The following is a 16020-nucleotide window of genomic DNA, read 5'->3' as shown; positions in this document are numbered from 1 at the left end:
TCCAAAGTAGGCAAATGATAAGCCTTATTAGCAGTGAACACAGAATCCTTTGGCGCGATGCCAGAAGTGTTAAGGATCGTCAGCAGCACGGTTTCACGTACTCGGGAAAACACATACTGCAATGTTTTCTTTCACGCTCATAAGTGAAGAAAACGTGAAATATACCGTGACGAAATACATCGCATCACACATTATTTCGAACACAAAAATACATGAAGCTGCTGCTTCCTAACACTTTCGACTTCCCTCCGAAGCATTGAATGTCCATTCTTGTCAAGGTTTACCTTCTGCCTACTTTGGATTTGGATTAAACTTGAAATCAGAGTATATCTGAAAACTCTATTGAGAGCACATCTGAGAATTACACCTGTAGGAATACCTTGTATACCTATTGAAAATTGACGAAATATACACTTTTGGATTATGTATGCTTGGCTTCCTTTACACTGATAAGGACGACCATCCACAGTTTCTGGAATTCGAATTAAAACCTTTTGAAATTTGGCTTTTTCGCGATTTCGCACAGCCCTAGCTCTGAAACTATGCACTTTTCGCCATAGGTGCATATGAACTTTTTCTCTTATTTTGATGTGAGGAATCACCTCTTACAGTTTGTCGGTATAGTTCATTAACACCCTGTATAATATTATAATAATTACCGAAGTCTACACGAAGTTTTACTTTCTTTTCGTACATCAACAGTCAAAATTGTATGTTTAAACTTAATTTAAATAACTCCCACTTGATAACTCGAAAATGTGCATTCTAGAAAATATTCACACAATGTATTACGTGTAATGGGCAGAGTCAAAAGTATATAGGAAAATCCTACCATCTATAGTAGAAGAAATAATAATGAACTTCTTCGAAGTCGTTGCAACACGAACATGGTAAGGAGAATGAAAAAAATTCGATGTATACATATATGTAAGCTATAACTGCTATTTATTTTCTATTCAATATGTGTATATCTTTGTAGATCATGAATCAACTCCTAAGGATTATTATCAACTGAAAGATATTTTTCTTGATGCTAAAGAAAATAAGATAAATATACAGCAAATCACCATGAATATACTTATTCAAATATTTATATGGATTTATACTGCCCTAAGTTAACATTGAAATTGTTCTTTTCTTTCTTTCTGTCTTTTTCTTTTCTTTTTTCTTTCAAAATCGTCTACGAAAACAAACAACAATAATACAAATGTTCCTTTATAGAGAGGGTATTCATAAGTTATTATTTATTATCCAGAATCTTCGAGAACTGTTTTTCATTTATCTAATTTACACTGGAGGCGATTATGGATTCTATATGAAGACTACAAACTTGAATATCACAAGAAATGCTTTCTTCGATACTGCTAATAACATTATCAATCACAGGGCTCCTAGTGGTCTGGTCTCTTCTAAATAACTGAAAAGTGACCAAAAGGACATGAAAAAGTGACAAAAATCTCATCAAAAATAACTTTAAACCTCGATGCCAAACTTGGACATAAACTGAACATTTTTTTTTTTCACCAACCAAAATAGAGCAGTGGCTGGATCATAGCTGAAATACGTAATGTTTTAACATGTAAATAAAACAAATAGGATTACTTGTGTTTAGAGGTTCATTATTAATTACATACTTTGCACGCATTTGTATTTCAACTTTGATCTGGATGGAGTAAGGCCAAATTTCTATATTTTCATTATGTGCAATAATACAAAATTAAAGTAATGTAATTAATACATAGCATCTAGATTACCATTAACTGTTAATAAAATTTTGTCTTGTACAATTGGTTTGTTACAAATTTTGTCTTGCTACCATATGATTGGTAAACATAGGTATGGCTTTTACCAACATTTCGCATACAATGAAAAGTAAACTGTAAACAGCTATTATATGTCATTGTTCTTTAACACAATAAGATCAAAGCAAATAATGTGGATTATGTTTATACCCTTATTGTGAACTCTTAAAAATAAATAACAAATGCAGTTGCATACAAAATAAAATAAAATGCAGTAAAAAGAATGTATGCTAACAGATTTTCACATAAACTTAGTCTATGTGAAATGGAAAAAGGCATGTTTATGTGAAATGGAAAAAGGCTTCTACCTTTTTCTATTTTTCCTTTGAAAACTGCCAATGCAAAACATAAATCACACGAAAAAATTACTTTAGCCCCCCCAAAAAACTTTCAGTGACAAACTTGAAAAAAGGTAACTTTTAGTTTTAAAAAAAAAAAGTGATTCGCTATGAGCCCTGCAATCAACTAACTTTTTATATGCCCTGGGAATCTTAATCGAATGATTATTTTCATAGTATGATTTCGACAATCAATGCTGACGCCATGGTTGCCGAAACCATACCACGAAAATAATCAAGGGTTCCTAATACCAACTCTATTGCCTATGGGATTCGAAGTTCCAACCATATTCACAAAAGCTCTTCGCTGACTTCTGATTAGCCAACTGGATCCAGCTTCTCCTTTTTATTTCTACCTTTGCGGAACCCATCTTAATATTGTACTTCCCTCTGCGCCTAGGTCTTCCTAATGGTCTTATTCCGATTGTTCCCAGTTAAAATTTTAAATTCCTACTTTTTTTTTCCATTCTGGCTCTACGACCTCTACCTGAGTCTTCCAGAATTAATAAGCCCAACAATGTTAGGTAAATGGTATAAATTATGCATTTAATCGTTACGAAGTTTCTGCTATTCACCGTTCTCGTCACTTTTGGGTACGGATATTTGCCTCAGGACTTTATTTTCAAATGCTTTCATTCCGCATTCTTCCCTCAAAATAGGCGACCATACAGAATGACAGGCATAGTTATCATTCTATATTTTTAAGCTTGAAATTCTTCGACAAAATTCTCAAAGACAAAAGTGTTTGAACTGAATAACAACAGGAATTCCCTGCTTTCCATCGATATTTAATTTCTTCGTGAACATTTTGTGCTGTTAATGTTGATCCCAGCTACATGAAACTGTCCACTTTGTGGAAAGTATTACTTGACATTTTAACATATTACGGTCACGACGAATTTCCATGTATTTAGTTTCTTCTGCATTTACTTCTAAACCCATGTCCTTGCAGGCGTTTTTCGACTTTTTTGGTTTTCTTTCTCCAGAGATCATCTCTTATCAGACTGACACCTCAGTATAAGCCATAACCTGGTGAGTGGCATTCAGCTTTAGGCCATGGTTGCTGTTTTCCTTATAGTGTATTCCAGAACAAAACAATAATAATGAAGACAACACATCTTTTTGTTTCAGGCCATTTACGACGCAAAACTTTGTGAACAAGTATTTCTCTACTCGGACTTTATTTTAGGTTACATTTAAATACATCTTAATCAATCTAGCAAGAGTTTTTGATATACCAAATTCAGTAAGAATACTGTACAATGTTTTCTAACCGGATCATAGGCCTTTCTGAAATCAATAAATAATTGATGCATCGGAGTGTTGTGTTTCCATTTCTCACGAATGGTAAATATCTGGTTGATAGTCGATTTATTTTGCCTAAATCTGCATTTATGTTTGAGAGGATTTTATAGGATGTTGACAAAAGAGAGAGAACTTGATAACTCAGTTTTGTCGCCTTTCTTGTGAACTAGAAAAAGTAACTGAATTTCTCTATTCTTGCGGCAATCCCTCCTTGTTCCAAATGAAGGAAATGAGTTTGTGTATGTCGTTCCACTATTTTCTCCTCCAGCAAAAATAAACTTAGCGCGAATTTCACCTACACTCGAAAATTTGTGTTTCTTTAATTTCTCTATATAACAATTTCTATTTCAAGCTATGGATTGAATGGTTCTGTTGTATTCATTTCAGTTTCTCTGCGAACGTTATTTTTTGGATGTGTGTTTATAAAATTGTCAAAATGTCTTTTCGCCTATTCAAAGTACTATTGTATCCGTGAGAATTCTTAAATTCGTTTATACGTTTACTACATGACCGGAATATTTTTGTTTTTACTGTTATCTATAAGCTCAATAATTTTATCTTTCAAAAAGTCAGATTTCTTTGTTCTAAAAGTTTTAAAAAATTTTCGCCTGCTATTAATGAAATTTTGTGCAGTTCTATCATTCCGGACTTTGTAGCTAAAGCACTTTTGCCTGCTTTTTCTTCTCTGCTAGTTTAGTGCATTCTTGATCGAACCACGGTTTGTTCCTAGTATTCCGCATGCCTCAGTATTTCCTTTGAGGATTTCTAGGGCATACAAAGTTTAGTGATTGTTACTTAACAAAAATGTGCCAGACTGTATCTGTGTTAAAGTACTGATAACATTGTCTGATAATTACTTCGACAACGACAACATACGACCAGCAATAATGACTTATATTTGATCATGACACTATCTAATACTCATGACCAGGGTTGCCATACTATGAAATGCCAGAATGCTGAGATTTTCACTTCGCTAATTTTGATTTTTAAGGGGGCAGACTACTAAATACTTTTCAAAAGCTAACAATTTTTCTTTTGCCCTTTTTCGTAAGTAGAAAGAGATAATAAAATGTAACTTAGCACAATAAGAGATAATGTTATTGTACACCCGAAAATACGAATCGGATGAATAAGCAGGGTTGCCATCCATAGAGATTACAGTGTGGCTAAAATATGAATTACTCAAAAATCTAGGTTAAGGCAGCGACTAAGAAAACGAACTCAACGGTAATTGATGACTTATCATGCTGTCTATGTTCCTTGTTAACTATTTTTTAATTAATATTTGTATTTATTTTGTAATAACTTACATAAATTATTACAAAATGAATAAGTATACTATTTGCATTTGCTTTGTGTGTTTATCTGTGTGTATGCATATGTATGTTTACCAGTATCTTGTTTCGCGAACAGATTTCAAAGAATGCGGCTGATCTGTTTTTGACATTCATTCTGTATACTCACGGGAATTGATTTTGGCTGATGATCTCGTTGCTTTATTATGTTTGTGAAATCGATCTACGCAGTCAAGAGTATTGTTCTACGACATTTCATATTAGTGTATTTTATTAAAACTAAGATTATTCTTAATTGTGAACAACTGAGTAAATGTATTAAGTATAAAATTAACTAGTAATCATACAGTCGTATTACCACCACATGTTTAGCGCCTTAAACACTCCTTTGTTAACCCTCCATCGGACGCATAATCTGTGAGATGAACGAACATTTTTATCTGCCAAAGCTTTTTATTTTTCCACCATCTATACGATAACCCCATTGCTGTTCCTCGCAGTTCAATATAGTCTGCAGTAATGAGCTTCTAATCTGTGAGGTTATTTGAGCCCGGTCGTGTAATTTTTCAGTATTGTTCGAAATGAAACCTTTCAGTTTAACGTCCCCAGTTATGCTCTTTAGACTAAGGGAAGAGGTATTATTTTTCAAAACTGAATTTTCTTTCCACGAATATGCCATAGTCCTTGAGCGACAGAACTTGCTAACAGTATCTTTTGTGTGAAATAATCCGAGAAATCAGTTGCATATAATCAAGTTATAAACATTTTATTTAATATGACTCCTGAGTAACAAATTTCTGATACCATCAAGCTCAAAGATGTGTGAGATTAAAAATTTAGTTTCAGATTTTTTGTTTAAAGTACAGTTTTATTGTTTTAATGGAAGTTTTATTCTTTGATTTTAGTTCCTGATGTGTAATTTAAATAAACTGAATTGTTTTAGTACTCTTTCAGTCCACTACAGCAAAATTAGCAAATATTAATGTTATTGACCCGACAGATTAGCTGTGCCTGACGGTGTTACAACTAGTGTTGTAAAATTTCCGGAAATTTTGAACCTGTTGGTAAAATACCGTTTTTTTTTTCGGAAAATTTGGGAAAATAATAAAAATCTTTGTTATAGGTTAATTGTACTAGTAACAGAGTCGTTTTAATTTCGAACACGTAAAAAATGTAAGTTGAGAAATTTCCATATCGCGAATATTTAAAAAAGAAGCATTCGAAAATAAAATTGTTGTAATTATTCTTGAAAGTTAATAATCTGCACTCATTTCCTTTATGTGCTTTTTAGTCGTTTATTCATGGTTGTGCATTAATTACAGAACTTTTACAGTTGCATGCACATCTACTACCATGAAGCGTTTCTGTTGCAATAAATAGGGGCTCTTGAATGAAACTGAGTTCTTATGTGCTCTTTGATCTGCTGAAATTTTGTTAATTTTAACCAAATTACTTCTTCAAAGAGAGAGCAGTCGGCAAATTGCACTAATACTCATGCACTAAGACATATAATTACTATGATTTAATATTCTAATATAGACAGATATTTTTTAATACACTTTATGTACAAAATTTTATACATAAACAACAACTTGTTTTCTAGTGCCACAAATTATCTGTAAGGTGAAAGTGACTATATTTGTAACTTAACAACTCTTGAACCACCAAACCGACCTCGATAAAATTTTCAACATAAATGATGTTCCGGCCTGCGACGCTTTTATCATGTCACTTTGAAGGTGCCACTTGGAGGAAGGAAGGGGAGTATATATTGAAAATGACCGATATTAATGTTGAATCCATAGTTTTTGGGGACGCTGAGATGAACAGTGACACTTCCGATGCCGTTTAAATAAAAATTAAGGCCCGCAACTTGAGGGGAGGGGGGAGAAGAGGAGATATAAAACAATTATTGAAAATAGCCGATATTAGTATCAAATATGCTTGTCGGGGTCGCTGAGGTGAACAGTGACACTTTTGATGCCGTTTAAATCCAAATTCATCCCCGCAACTTGAAGGCGTGGAGATATATATATAAAAATGATCGAAAATGACCGATATTAGTATCGAATCCATTGATTTTGAAGTCGCTGAGATGAACAGTAACACTTACGATGCTGTTTAAATCCAAATTCAATGCCGTAACTTGGGGTATGGAGAAGGGGTAGATATATAGGGGAAGGCGTTGTATCTGTGAACACTTTTAGTCTTCGAAATTTTGGTGCTAATATTCAGCACTTTTTCCCCAATTTTTGTCGTACATTTGAAGTGCCATCTCTTTGCTATCAGATAGGATGATTTTTAAACGTGTTACATAATTACAATAGCTTTTATAAGATAAAATAAGAACAAATCCGTTTTGTTCACAGGTACATTATGGTCGTGTACCATTGAACAGACTCTCTTGTACCTTTGAACAGTGATAATTACAATGTTTCTGCGGCAATAATATAAAAAGAAGCCACAAATATTAACAGTTATAAATTGTAATAAAAGGTTTAGCTATAAAAAGCTCCCCAGAATTAAAATTTTATTAATTAAATTAAAAATTGAAGAGAAGTTCTAACAAAAACTTGTGAACGATAAAGTTGAGCATATACAATTCTTAACATTATGTTATATAATAAGCGAATATATAGAAACTACTTAAAATTACAATTAATAACTTTATATCCTAACCTAACCTATATAAAATATATCAATTGTTTTAACTAACTTTACTTACATTGTGTAGCTTTAAACAGTATTATTTATCGTTCAAACGTACACGATGCATTAATGTTCATAGGTACAGGAGGGTCACCATTACGAAAAAAAATTTTCCACTAGCTTAAATATTGAACAGAAGTTAAAACTAAAACTATTACTGTATTCACTAATGATTCTACCCCAAGTTTGGACAAATAAATATCACAAGTTGCGAAAACTGAAAAGCACAAAACTCAAAAGGTAATTACAAAAAATCTTCGTTTTGGTGGTGAAAAAATTAAAAGGAACATTACTCGACATAACACTCAGTAAACAACAGCCAAACGCGTTTGTAGTGCTTTTTTTCATTTAATTTTTCAAATGAATTTTAATCACTGCACCTAGATAGCTCTGAATTCGAGAAAAGCACAGGTGTTCAAAGGTACAACGCCTTCCCCTAAAAACGATCAAAATGGCGGATACTAGTGTCGTATCTATAGTTTTCGAGGTCGCTGAGATGAACAGTGACACTTGCGGTGCCGTTTAAATCCAAATTCAGGTTCTATTAATACTCCTAAAGGGAGAGGGTGACGTAAAAGTAATTGAAAATGACCGATGCTAGTTTGAATTCATAGTTTTTGGGGTTCATAAGTTCATTGGTGACAATTTTGGTGCCCTTTATGTCCAAAATGAAACATTCTTCCCGTGCAAAGAAGGATATTCTGCTAGTCTCTAATAATAACGAACGCAAATTTCACATGTTAAATTCTTTAATATATTTCTTGCCGCTCAAATTTACGCACTTGTACAGTATGTGTAAATAACATCATCTCTCTTTTTAAATTGTTCCAAAAATATACAAACAATAAAGAGGGATTTTTACCAAAAATCAAGAAACTATAAAGTAAAATTAAAGCCTGTTGCTTTAACTATTTTTCCTGCTAGCGAAATACATTATATATATGCTGCAGACACATTACGGCAAATAAGATTAACATCAGGAGAAGAAATAGTTTTTAAATTATAATTTCCCATTTTTGCCAATCCGATTTTTGCCAATATTTCCGAACAAAAGATATTTTCTAATGGGTTCAAAGTTTCCGGAAATTTTACACAGCACAAGGAAGATACTACCTACATAGGATATATATATTTGATTTTAACATACTGGTATTAACTACAAAGGGTGTTCAAAAAGTTTTGCACAGTGGTCTTTTTTTTCTTTCTTTCTTTCAAGAGGAGAATGAAATTTTTTGTGAACATACTTGGAACATTTAGCTATACACTGAGTCTACTCAATGTAGCCTCCATCATCTGTGACGCATCTGGTCCAACGTTCTTTCCATGATGTAAATGCACTTTGGTAAAATTCTGGGGATTGACTTTTACACCATCGCTTGACACAGGAAATAAGATCTTTCTCACTATCAAATGTTTTACCGCGCAGGTGGGCCTTCAGACGTGTTTTGCTATCAGATTCGGACAAAAACAACCATGTTTCATCCTGGGTAATGATGCCGTCAAAACACTGTTTTCAGTAAAAGTCGTCATGAGACCTTCGCACACACCCTTCCTCATCTTTTTGATTTCTCTTGTCAATAATCTAAGCACCCAACGTGCACAGATTTTTCTGTACCCTAGTGACTGTACCACTGATACCACACTAACCAATGACAAACCAGTCATTTCAGCAAGCTGTCGTGTCGTCAAACATCTGTCATTTTGTATGATTTGATTAATGGTCTCCTTATTCACATCACTCACTACCGTCGATGGTCTACCGCATCGTGGATTGGCCAGTAGAGAGAAATCACCTTTAAACCTCTGCAATCATCGCTGGATACTGCTGCGATCCAATGTGTCCTCCCCATAAGCAAGGAGCAACTTTCTGTGAATCGATGTGGCAGAGTCATCGCCGGTCTTGAAGAGGAACTCCATCACCGACCGTTGTCGCAACATGACATCTACTTCACGGTCCATTATGGCTCACCTGTAAATAAAAGAAAATACTTTTATATACCAATTTATAGCTAAATGTTCCAAGTATGTTCACAAAAAATTTCATTCTTCTTCTGCAACAAACAAAAAAAATTAGAGACCACTGTGCAAAACTTCTTGAACACCCTTTTTAAACTGATTTTGGCCCCGTTATTTAACAAGTCCCTTTCATAAGATTGCTTAAGATAATTTAAATGTGTCTATATTAATTAATCTAACTAATACTATCTTTTGTGGGCATAACTATTTTCTATCAAGGTGCTAACTTTAAAGGAGTTGTGGACATATATTTGTTGCTACAAATTTTCCCTACTCTAATAGAAGAAACGTAATAGTTTTCATTTTTAAACCGTAGTAAAATATTCCACAATTTCAGTTTTTCCCAAATTTTCCGGTTTTTTCCAAGCTCGGGAAAAAAACGATAAAAAACTTTTTTTAGCCAAAATTTCCGTTTTTTTTTTTTTTTTTCAAGCCTTTACAACACTACATTGCGGCCGACAGAGGATTAATACTACAGTTATATTAGTTAAACCAACATTACCTTATTATGCGGAAATCTCTTCCAACGAAAATAAATAATGGCACCGTCACATTTTGCTCAAGGTTTTACTGTATTATGAACTCCCCTTAACGCCGGCACGTGTAACAGTAAATTACATGTTTATAAAATTTTATGATCATTAAAGAAGTATGTCTGATATTAGATACATCTTTAAATCTGAAACAAGTCTGAGCAGACTGATTTAAAGGCTGTCGAAAATTACGTTATGATATAAAACTGCAGAAAAGGTGATCCACTGGTGGTACATGTGGCCACAAACGTGAAAGTTGCAGCCACTAACCGATGGATCACAAAGCTGCTGGAAGAAAACTGGTTATCCACCGGTGGGTCATGCAGCAGTTAGGGTGTTAACATAAGGCACATACCTATTGTAAATTCCAAATCGCAGGGAGTTTTGATGAGTTCATCCAAAATGGCATACCCGAGCCCTTCATTTTGCAGAGAAACTCCACAGCAATGATGCCTGCGCTCTTCCTTTGGTTTATCTGCTTCTCGCAGCGTACGAGATACGAAGGGGTAAGAACCCACAAGCTGAAACAATTAAATCGAATATAGTGACAATCCATCGATAACTGTTAGTAATTCATAAATCTTTTCATACTTCATTTTAGATTCAATGCAAATCGAAATGATCAGCCCAGTTATGGCAGAATTATCAAAATATTTGACTACTATTAGAAATAATTCTTCCTTCAAGAGGCCAGCTAATATGATCAAAATATGATGTGAACTTTTATACGCAATCTACATGTATGCACGCTTTGCACATAGAAATTTGTCGTTGATTCAGGATGGGAGTGTGAACTTTTACAAGTCCAGTCTTCTTCTAGATAGAGTATGCAAATTGAATAATTTGCAGTACAAACAACGTAGGAAAGCTGTGTACAAGGATGTATAGGAAAGCTTTTTTTTTTTTTGTTTTGTTTTGTTTTGTTTTGTTTTTAGCAATGATGTAAGATAGCAAAACAACGGAGAAATACAGATATGAGCGAACAATTCCGCTCATACAGATATGTGCGCTATTTTAATACTTGGTTTACACACTCCGACTCAAGGCCATGAAGTTTAGCTATTCTTCAGTGTATTTTTGATCATATGTATCATGGGAATACATTTAATGTTAATTTCATACGCCCATGCTAGGATTCCTTTGTTCTAAACATACAACCTGGGGGACAAAAGGTGGCAGTTGACCCCACTTCTTTGAGTTGAGTTGTTTTTGAGTTTAGCGTCCCGTTCAGCAGCAAGGCTATATGAGATGTGGACATACTGATTAATGTGGAATACGAACCACATGAGCTCCCGCCAGGAATCCCCCGGGTTTTCCCATGCCAAAGGCGCGTACGCTAACCGCTTAGTCACGAAGGAGATCCCCACTTTTTTGAAGTGACCCCTTAATATATATACAATTTCATTTGGAAATGTAAAGTTTTTGTATGTATTACTGGTTCATAGAAAAAATGGTGCCATATATTCGCCGTTCCTTGAGCACATATTGGTTATTTGTCTTTCCGTGCAGTTAAGGAAGCTACAGGAACTGCGTTTTAATTGCAATTGCGCATTTCTTTAAATGTCGTAGCATATGCTTGTAGTATTTATTGTCTTTCATTCTCTAAAACTAATAACATTCATATAATGGCATGTGTGGAATTAAAAATATAAGTCGTTCATTAATCCCCAGTTTCAATGTAACTTTTGCAAAACAAACCTCATTATTCATTACTATTATTAATATTATCTCATAATTAATAATAATAAAATTTAACAATAGTGCTCAAAAATCTTACGTGAAAGTTTCCAAAAATTTAAATTTGAAAGTGATAATAAAAAAATTTTCAAGAACTTTTACTTCAGTGTAAGAATTTTTGAACTAATGATTGCAAAATTCTTAAACCTGAAAAAACAAGATGTTCAAAAAAAAAATAAGAACACTGGTCTACATCAATTTTGCTGACTGGAGGCTATCAGCTGTTCTTTAATAATTCGAGTGTGCTAAATCCAAAAATAAAATCCGTTTTTCTCTATCACGTCAGGTATTTTCACAAAATGAAATTTTATCTAATATTTCATGTATGCTTTAGAACCATTAATCGTAACGTAGTTTTACAAGATGTCACAAGATGGCAGCACATTCACTGTTACCTTTAATTTTATTTTTACGAGTTAATATCACGTTGAATTAAAATTGAAGAGGATGTAACGTATGTAAAGGGTTGAAATAAAAGAGTACTTGCAGGGTGCTGCTGAATTTTTATGCAGGGTGACGAATTACGCGGCACTCTTTGCTTATGGAAAACATGGCGAGTTAATAGATTGCGAAAGATGTGCTAGAATTTTGTAGAAATTTTGCAAACATTTACTGATCTGGTTATTTCTAGTATTGGTGCGCTGTATTGGTGTAGTGATATCCACAGGATTACAGCTATTGTAGTGTAGACTACACACATTCTGATCAAGTTGGCAGCTGTACCGAGTTTAAATAACATTACATCTATTCGTAGAAAGTGTAAGAACGATCCGGATATATGTTGCTATATTTGTGATTCTTTCACAACCCCCAAACAACGAACAAATATTTCGGAATTTATACGAAAAGTGTATCATGCATATTTCGGAATTCAATTGGGCGACCAAGATAAACCATGGGCACCACATAAAGTATGCAGGACTTGTGTAGAAAATCTCAGACAATGGAGCAAGGGTCGAAGAACAAGCCTTAGTTTTGGAATCCCAATGGTGCGGCGAGAGCAGCAAAATCATGTAAATGACTGCTATTTCTGTATAGTAAATGTATCTGGTATGAGCAGGAAATCTAAACATACTATTCAGTATCCTGATCTTTACTCTGCTAGAAGACCTGTTCCTCACAGTAATGAAATTCCCATCCCTACATGCAGCACACGTTTGCAAGTTCCAGTGATGATGACGATTGCCCTGTCAACACAATACAGAACGTAGTGACGAGGATTTTGTGGTGTCTGATGAATGCAATTCATGCAAACCCTTCACTCAATCAGAATTAAATGGTTTAATTCGCAACCTTGCTCTACCAAAAGCATCAGCAAAATTGCTGTGTTCAAGACTGAAAGAAAGGAATATGTTGCACCAGGAAAACTAGCGTATATCGGGACAAAGAGAAGCATCTATTACAATATTTTCAAAAGTATGAAGAACTTGTGTATTGTTCAGATATAAAAAGGCTAATTGAAGCTATGGAATGTGATTATGATGCGAATGAATGGAGGCTCTTTATTAACTCTTCGAAGAGGAGTTTAAAGTGTGTATTGCTGCATAATAGCAATAAGTTGGCATCCATTCCTGTTGGTCATCTTTACTTTATTTGTTTATGAGACAGCCGTGCAAGGAATGAACACTGGGTACGAAGATTGTGGCTTGCCAGAGTAGATTTTGAAATGGGAGTGAAAATCATCCAGAATGAACCGCTTGTTGACCCTAAGGAAGTGTTACTCCCTCCACTACACATAAAGCTGGGATTAATAAAACAGTATGTAAAATCTTCGAATCAGGATGGTGCTTGCTTCAAATACATTTGCTCGAAATTTCCTGCATTGACACAGGAGAAAATGAAAGCTGGTAATTTTGACGGCTCCCAGATAAGATTGCTAATGAAAGATAAAGAGTTCTTGCAAACCATGAACCCCACAGAAAGAGATGCATGGAATGCTTTTTGTGCCGTTGTTACAAACTTTCTTGGAAATTTTAAAGCGGACGACTACGAGGAACTTGTTGACAATTTGTTGGACACATTTCAGAAGTTAGGAGTACATATGAGTATCAAGCTTCACTTCCTACACAGCCATCTAGACTATTTTCCATCCAATCTTGGTGCCCTTAGTGAAGAACAGGGTGAAGCTATCAAAACCACCAGGATATCAAAACCATGAAGAACCGGTACAAGGGAAGCTGGAACGAAAACATGATGGCGGACTATCGCTGGTGCTTGCAGCGTGACGTTCCGGACGCCACTTACCCCAGAAAATCAAAGAAACGAAGATTTTTACCTAAATAGGTAAGCACGCTGTGTTATTTGGTTGTGTGCATTTATCAGCTTGAGGTCGTAAATGAAATTAAAAAATGTATTGGATTTGCTTAACTTTCTATCAAGTCTAAATTCATTATGACAAATAGGTTCGTAAAACTACTCCACATGTAATATTGTGGAACCATAAACATCAAATCGTATGATATGTGTAGGTGGGTATCAGTAACTTTATCGTAACTTGTTCCGTATTTATATTTAATATTAAAGCAATAGTACAATATTTAATGTAAGTTTCTTACTAAGATATATGGAACAAATAAGAAATTCTGTCAGTGTAAGTATGATCAGATTGTGTAAAATTGTGACGTGATAGGCAAAAACTAACTACACCATTGGAATCAGCGACCTCGATTTTTAAAGAAACAAGTCAAATACCTCAGTCAGCAGAAAAAAAGTTTTCATATGTAGACCAATGTAATAAATAAAAGAAAAGAAAATAAAATAAAAAATAAAATAGTGACCAAAAAATTTTAAAACAGAATTTCAGAAACTTTTGAAAATGATGAGCCAATTAAATTGTACCAAAAGCTTTTTACTAATGGCCTCACACTATGACTTGTGAATAAAGTTCAAAGATACTATTCCTATGAAAAACATGCATTTTCTTTTGTGATAGATAATACATACCCTAGGCCTATGCTACCATACCAAATTTTTAGTTTTGTCGATTTCCAAAATTTAAGAATATGCGCACCCCTCTCAAAATTTGAAGGGGTAGGCCAACGTATCCAATGTCAAAAATTAGAGGAAGTGGTTCTATGTACCCCTGAACCCAGTGGCACAAAAGTTTGATCATGACCTCTATACTATTTACATCCGAAAAGCAACTTTCTTTATTACACAAAGAGATAAAAATTAACAACTTTACAATATAATGTGTAACAAACAAAAAACAAAACTAGGATGTTTTGCTTACAGGTTTATGCAATTCCTGAATATCACTTGATTTCCATTTTTTGATTGCTTCCGAGCTTTCGCATCTACCCTGGAGTCTTGGTCATGGAGAAGGAAAAATAAAAACTTCAGAAAAATTAAAGCAGCAGACTTACCAGGATAGAGAAGTGCTGTATACACTTTGTCAGAACCTAAAATCACGTGTCAAATGATGATTTTGCTACGTACTACACTAATAAATTCTGCTTCGTACTACACGAAAGAAGCATAATTTTTATATATTTCTTACACTTTTATCCACCGTAAACTGTGCAACTTCGTTCAATCCCATTGTTTGAATAACGGCTTCCCATACTTCTAGCTTGAACTTCTTTCCTAGAACTAATTCCATGGGCTTCCCCATCTGCCGACTATCATCGATCAAAGTGCGATCTTCATTACATTTTCTCGTTTGGAAATGAAAATACACCTACAAATAAACAAGAAATTATAATCTTACTTTAATGTATACAAACTATCAGAAAACAGTGAAAATAATATTACGCAAAAAAAACACCATGATCAGCCCTTCGCAAAACGCTTCATTAGGCATGGAGAAAAAGGGGCAGGAACAAGAAAAAAAAAATACTGAGCAAAGGGGTAGCTGTAAACTGTCTAGGTAAGCCCATATTGGAATGCATTCACTAGATACTGTTGTTAGGCTGAAAGCAGAGTTTAGTGGACAAAGATATAAACAGTGATGAAAATTTTCCGATTCATAAAAACATACTCCGTTTATTCATATATCGTTGTTTAGCCGTGATGTGAGGTGGAAAATTTTCTTCTATATTTTTCCGGAAAATTTTCCGTTCTTAACAAATATATCAGTGATCAAGTAACAACTCCTCACTATTCATAAAATTGACTGAAATCATGTATAGAAATGTTAAAAAGTGAAAGATCGTTTAAAGAATCTCAAAATTTTCATGCCTGAGACAATTTTCAGTACTATGTAGGAACAAGTGAAATAATTTTTCATGAGTCGAAATATTTTGTGTCTTGTATGGAAAAATTGAAGAACTTTTTATGAGTC

General features: G+C 34.2%; 1 protein-coding gene across 1 annotated transcript in view; it reads right to left on the bottom strand.

The window, feature by feature from the left end:
• Positions 1 to 16020, bottom strand: part of LOC145694657 (AH receptor-interacting protein) — a 31788-nt gene that overhangs the window by 9952 nt on the left and 5816 nt on the right. Inside the window, exons 2-3 of the mRNA XM_081771100.1 lie at positions 15238 to 15417; positions 10357 to 10522 (exon numbers count right to left, since the gene is read on the bottom strand). Coding sequence (XP_081627226.1) covers positions 10357 to 10522; positions 15238 to 15417 — 346 coding nt within the window. The remainder of the gene's footprint in view (positions 1 to 10356; positions 10523 to 15237; positions 15418 to 16020) is intronic.

The sequence above is a fragment of the Thermobia domestica genome, chromosome 9 (assembly GCF_964235325.1).
Source record: "Thermobia domestica chromosome 9, izTheDome1.hap1.1, whole genome shotgun sequence".
NCBI lineage: Eukaryota > Metazoa > Arthropoda > Insecta > Zygentoma > Lepismatidae > Thermobia > Thermobia domestica.
Note: the sequence above shows the minus strand (reverse complement) of the source record. Positions and strands in the feature narration are given on the sequence as shown.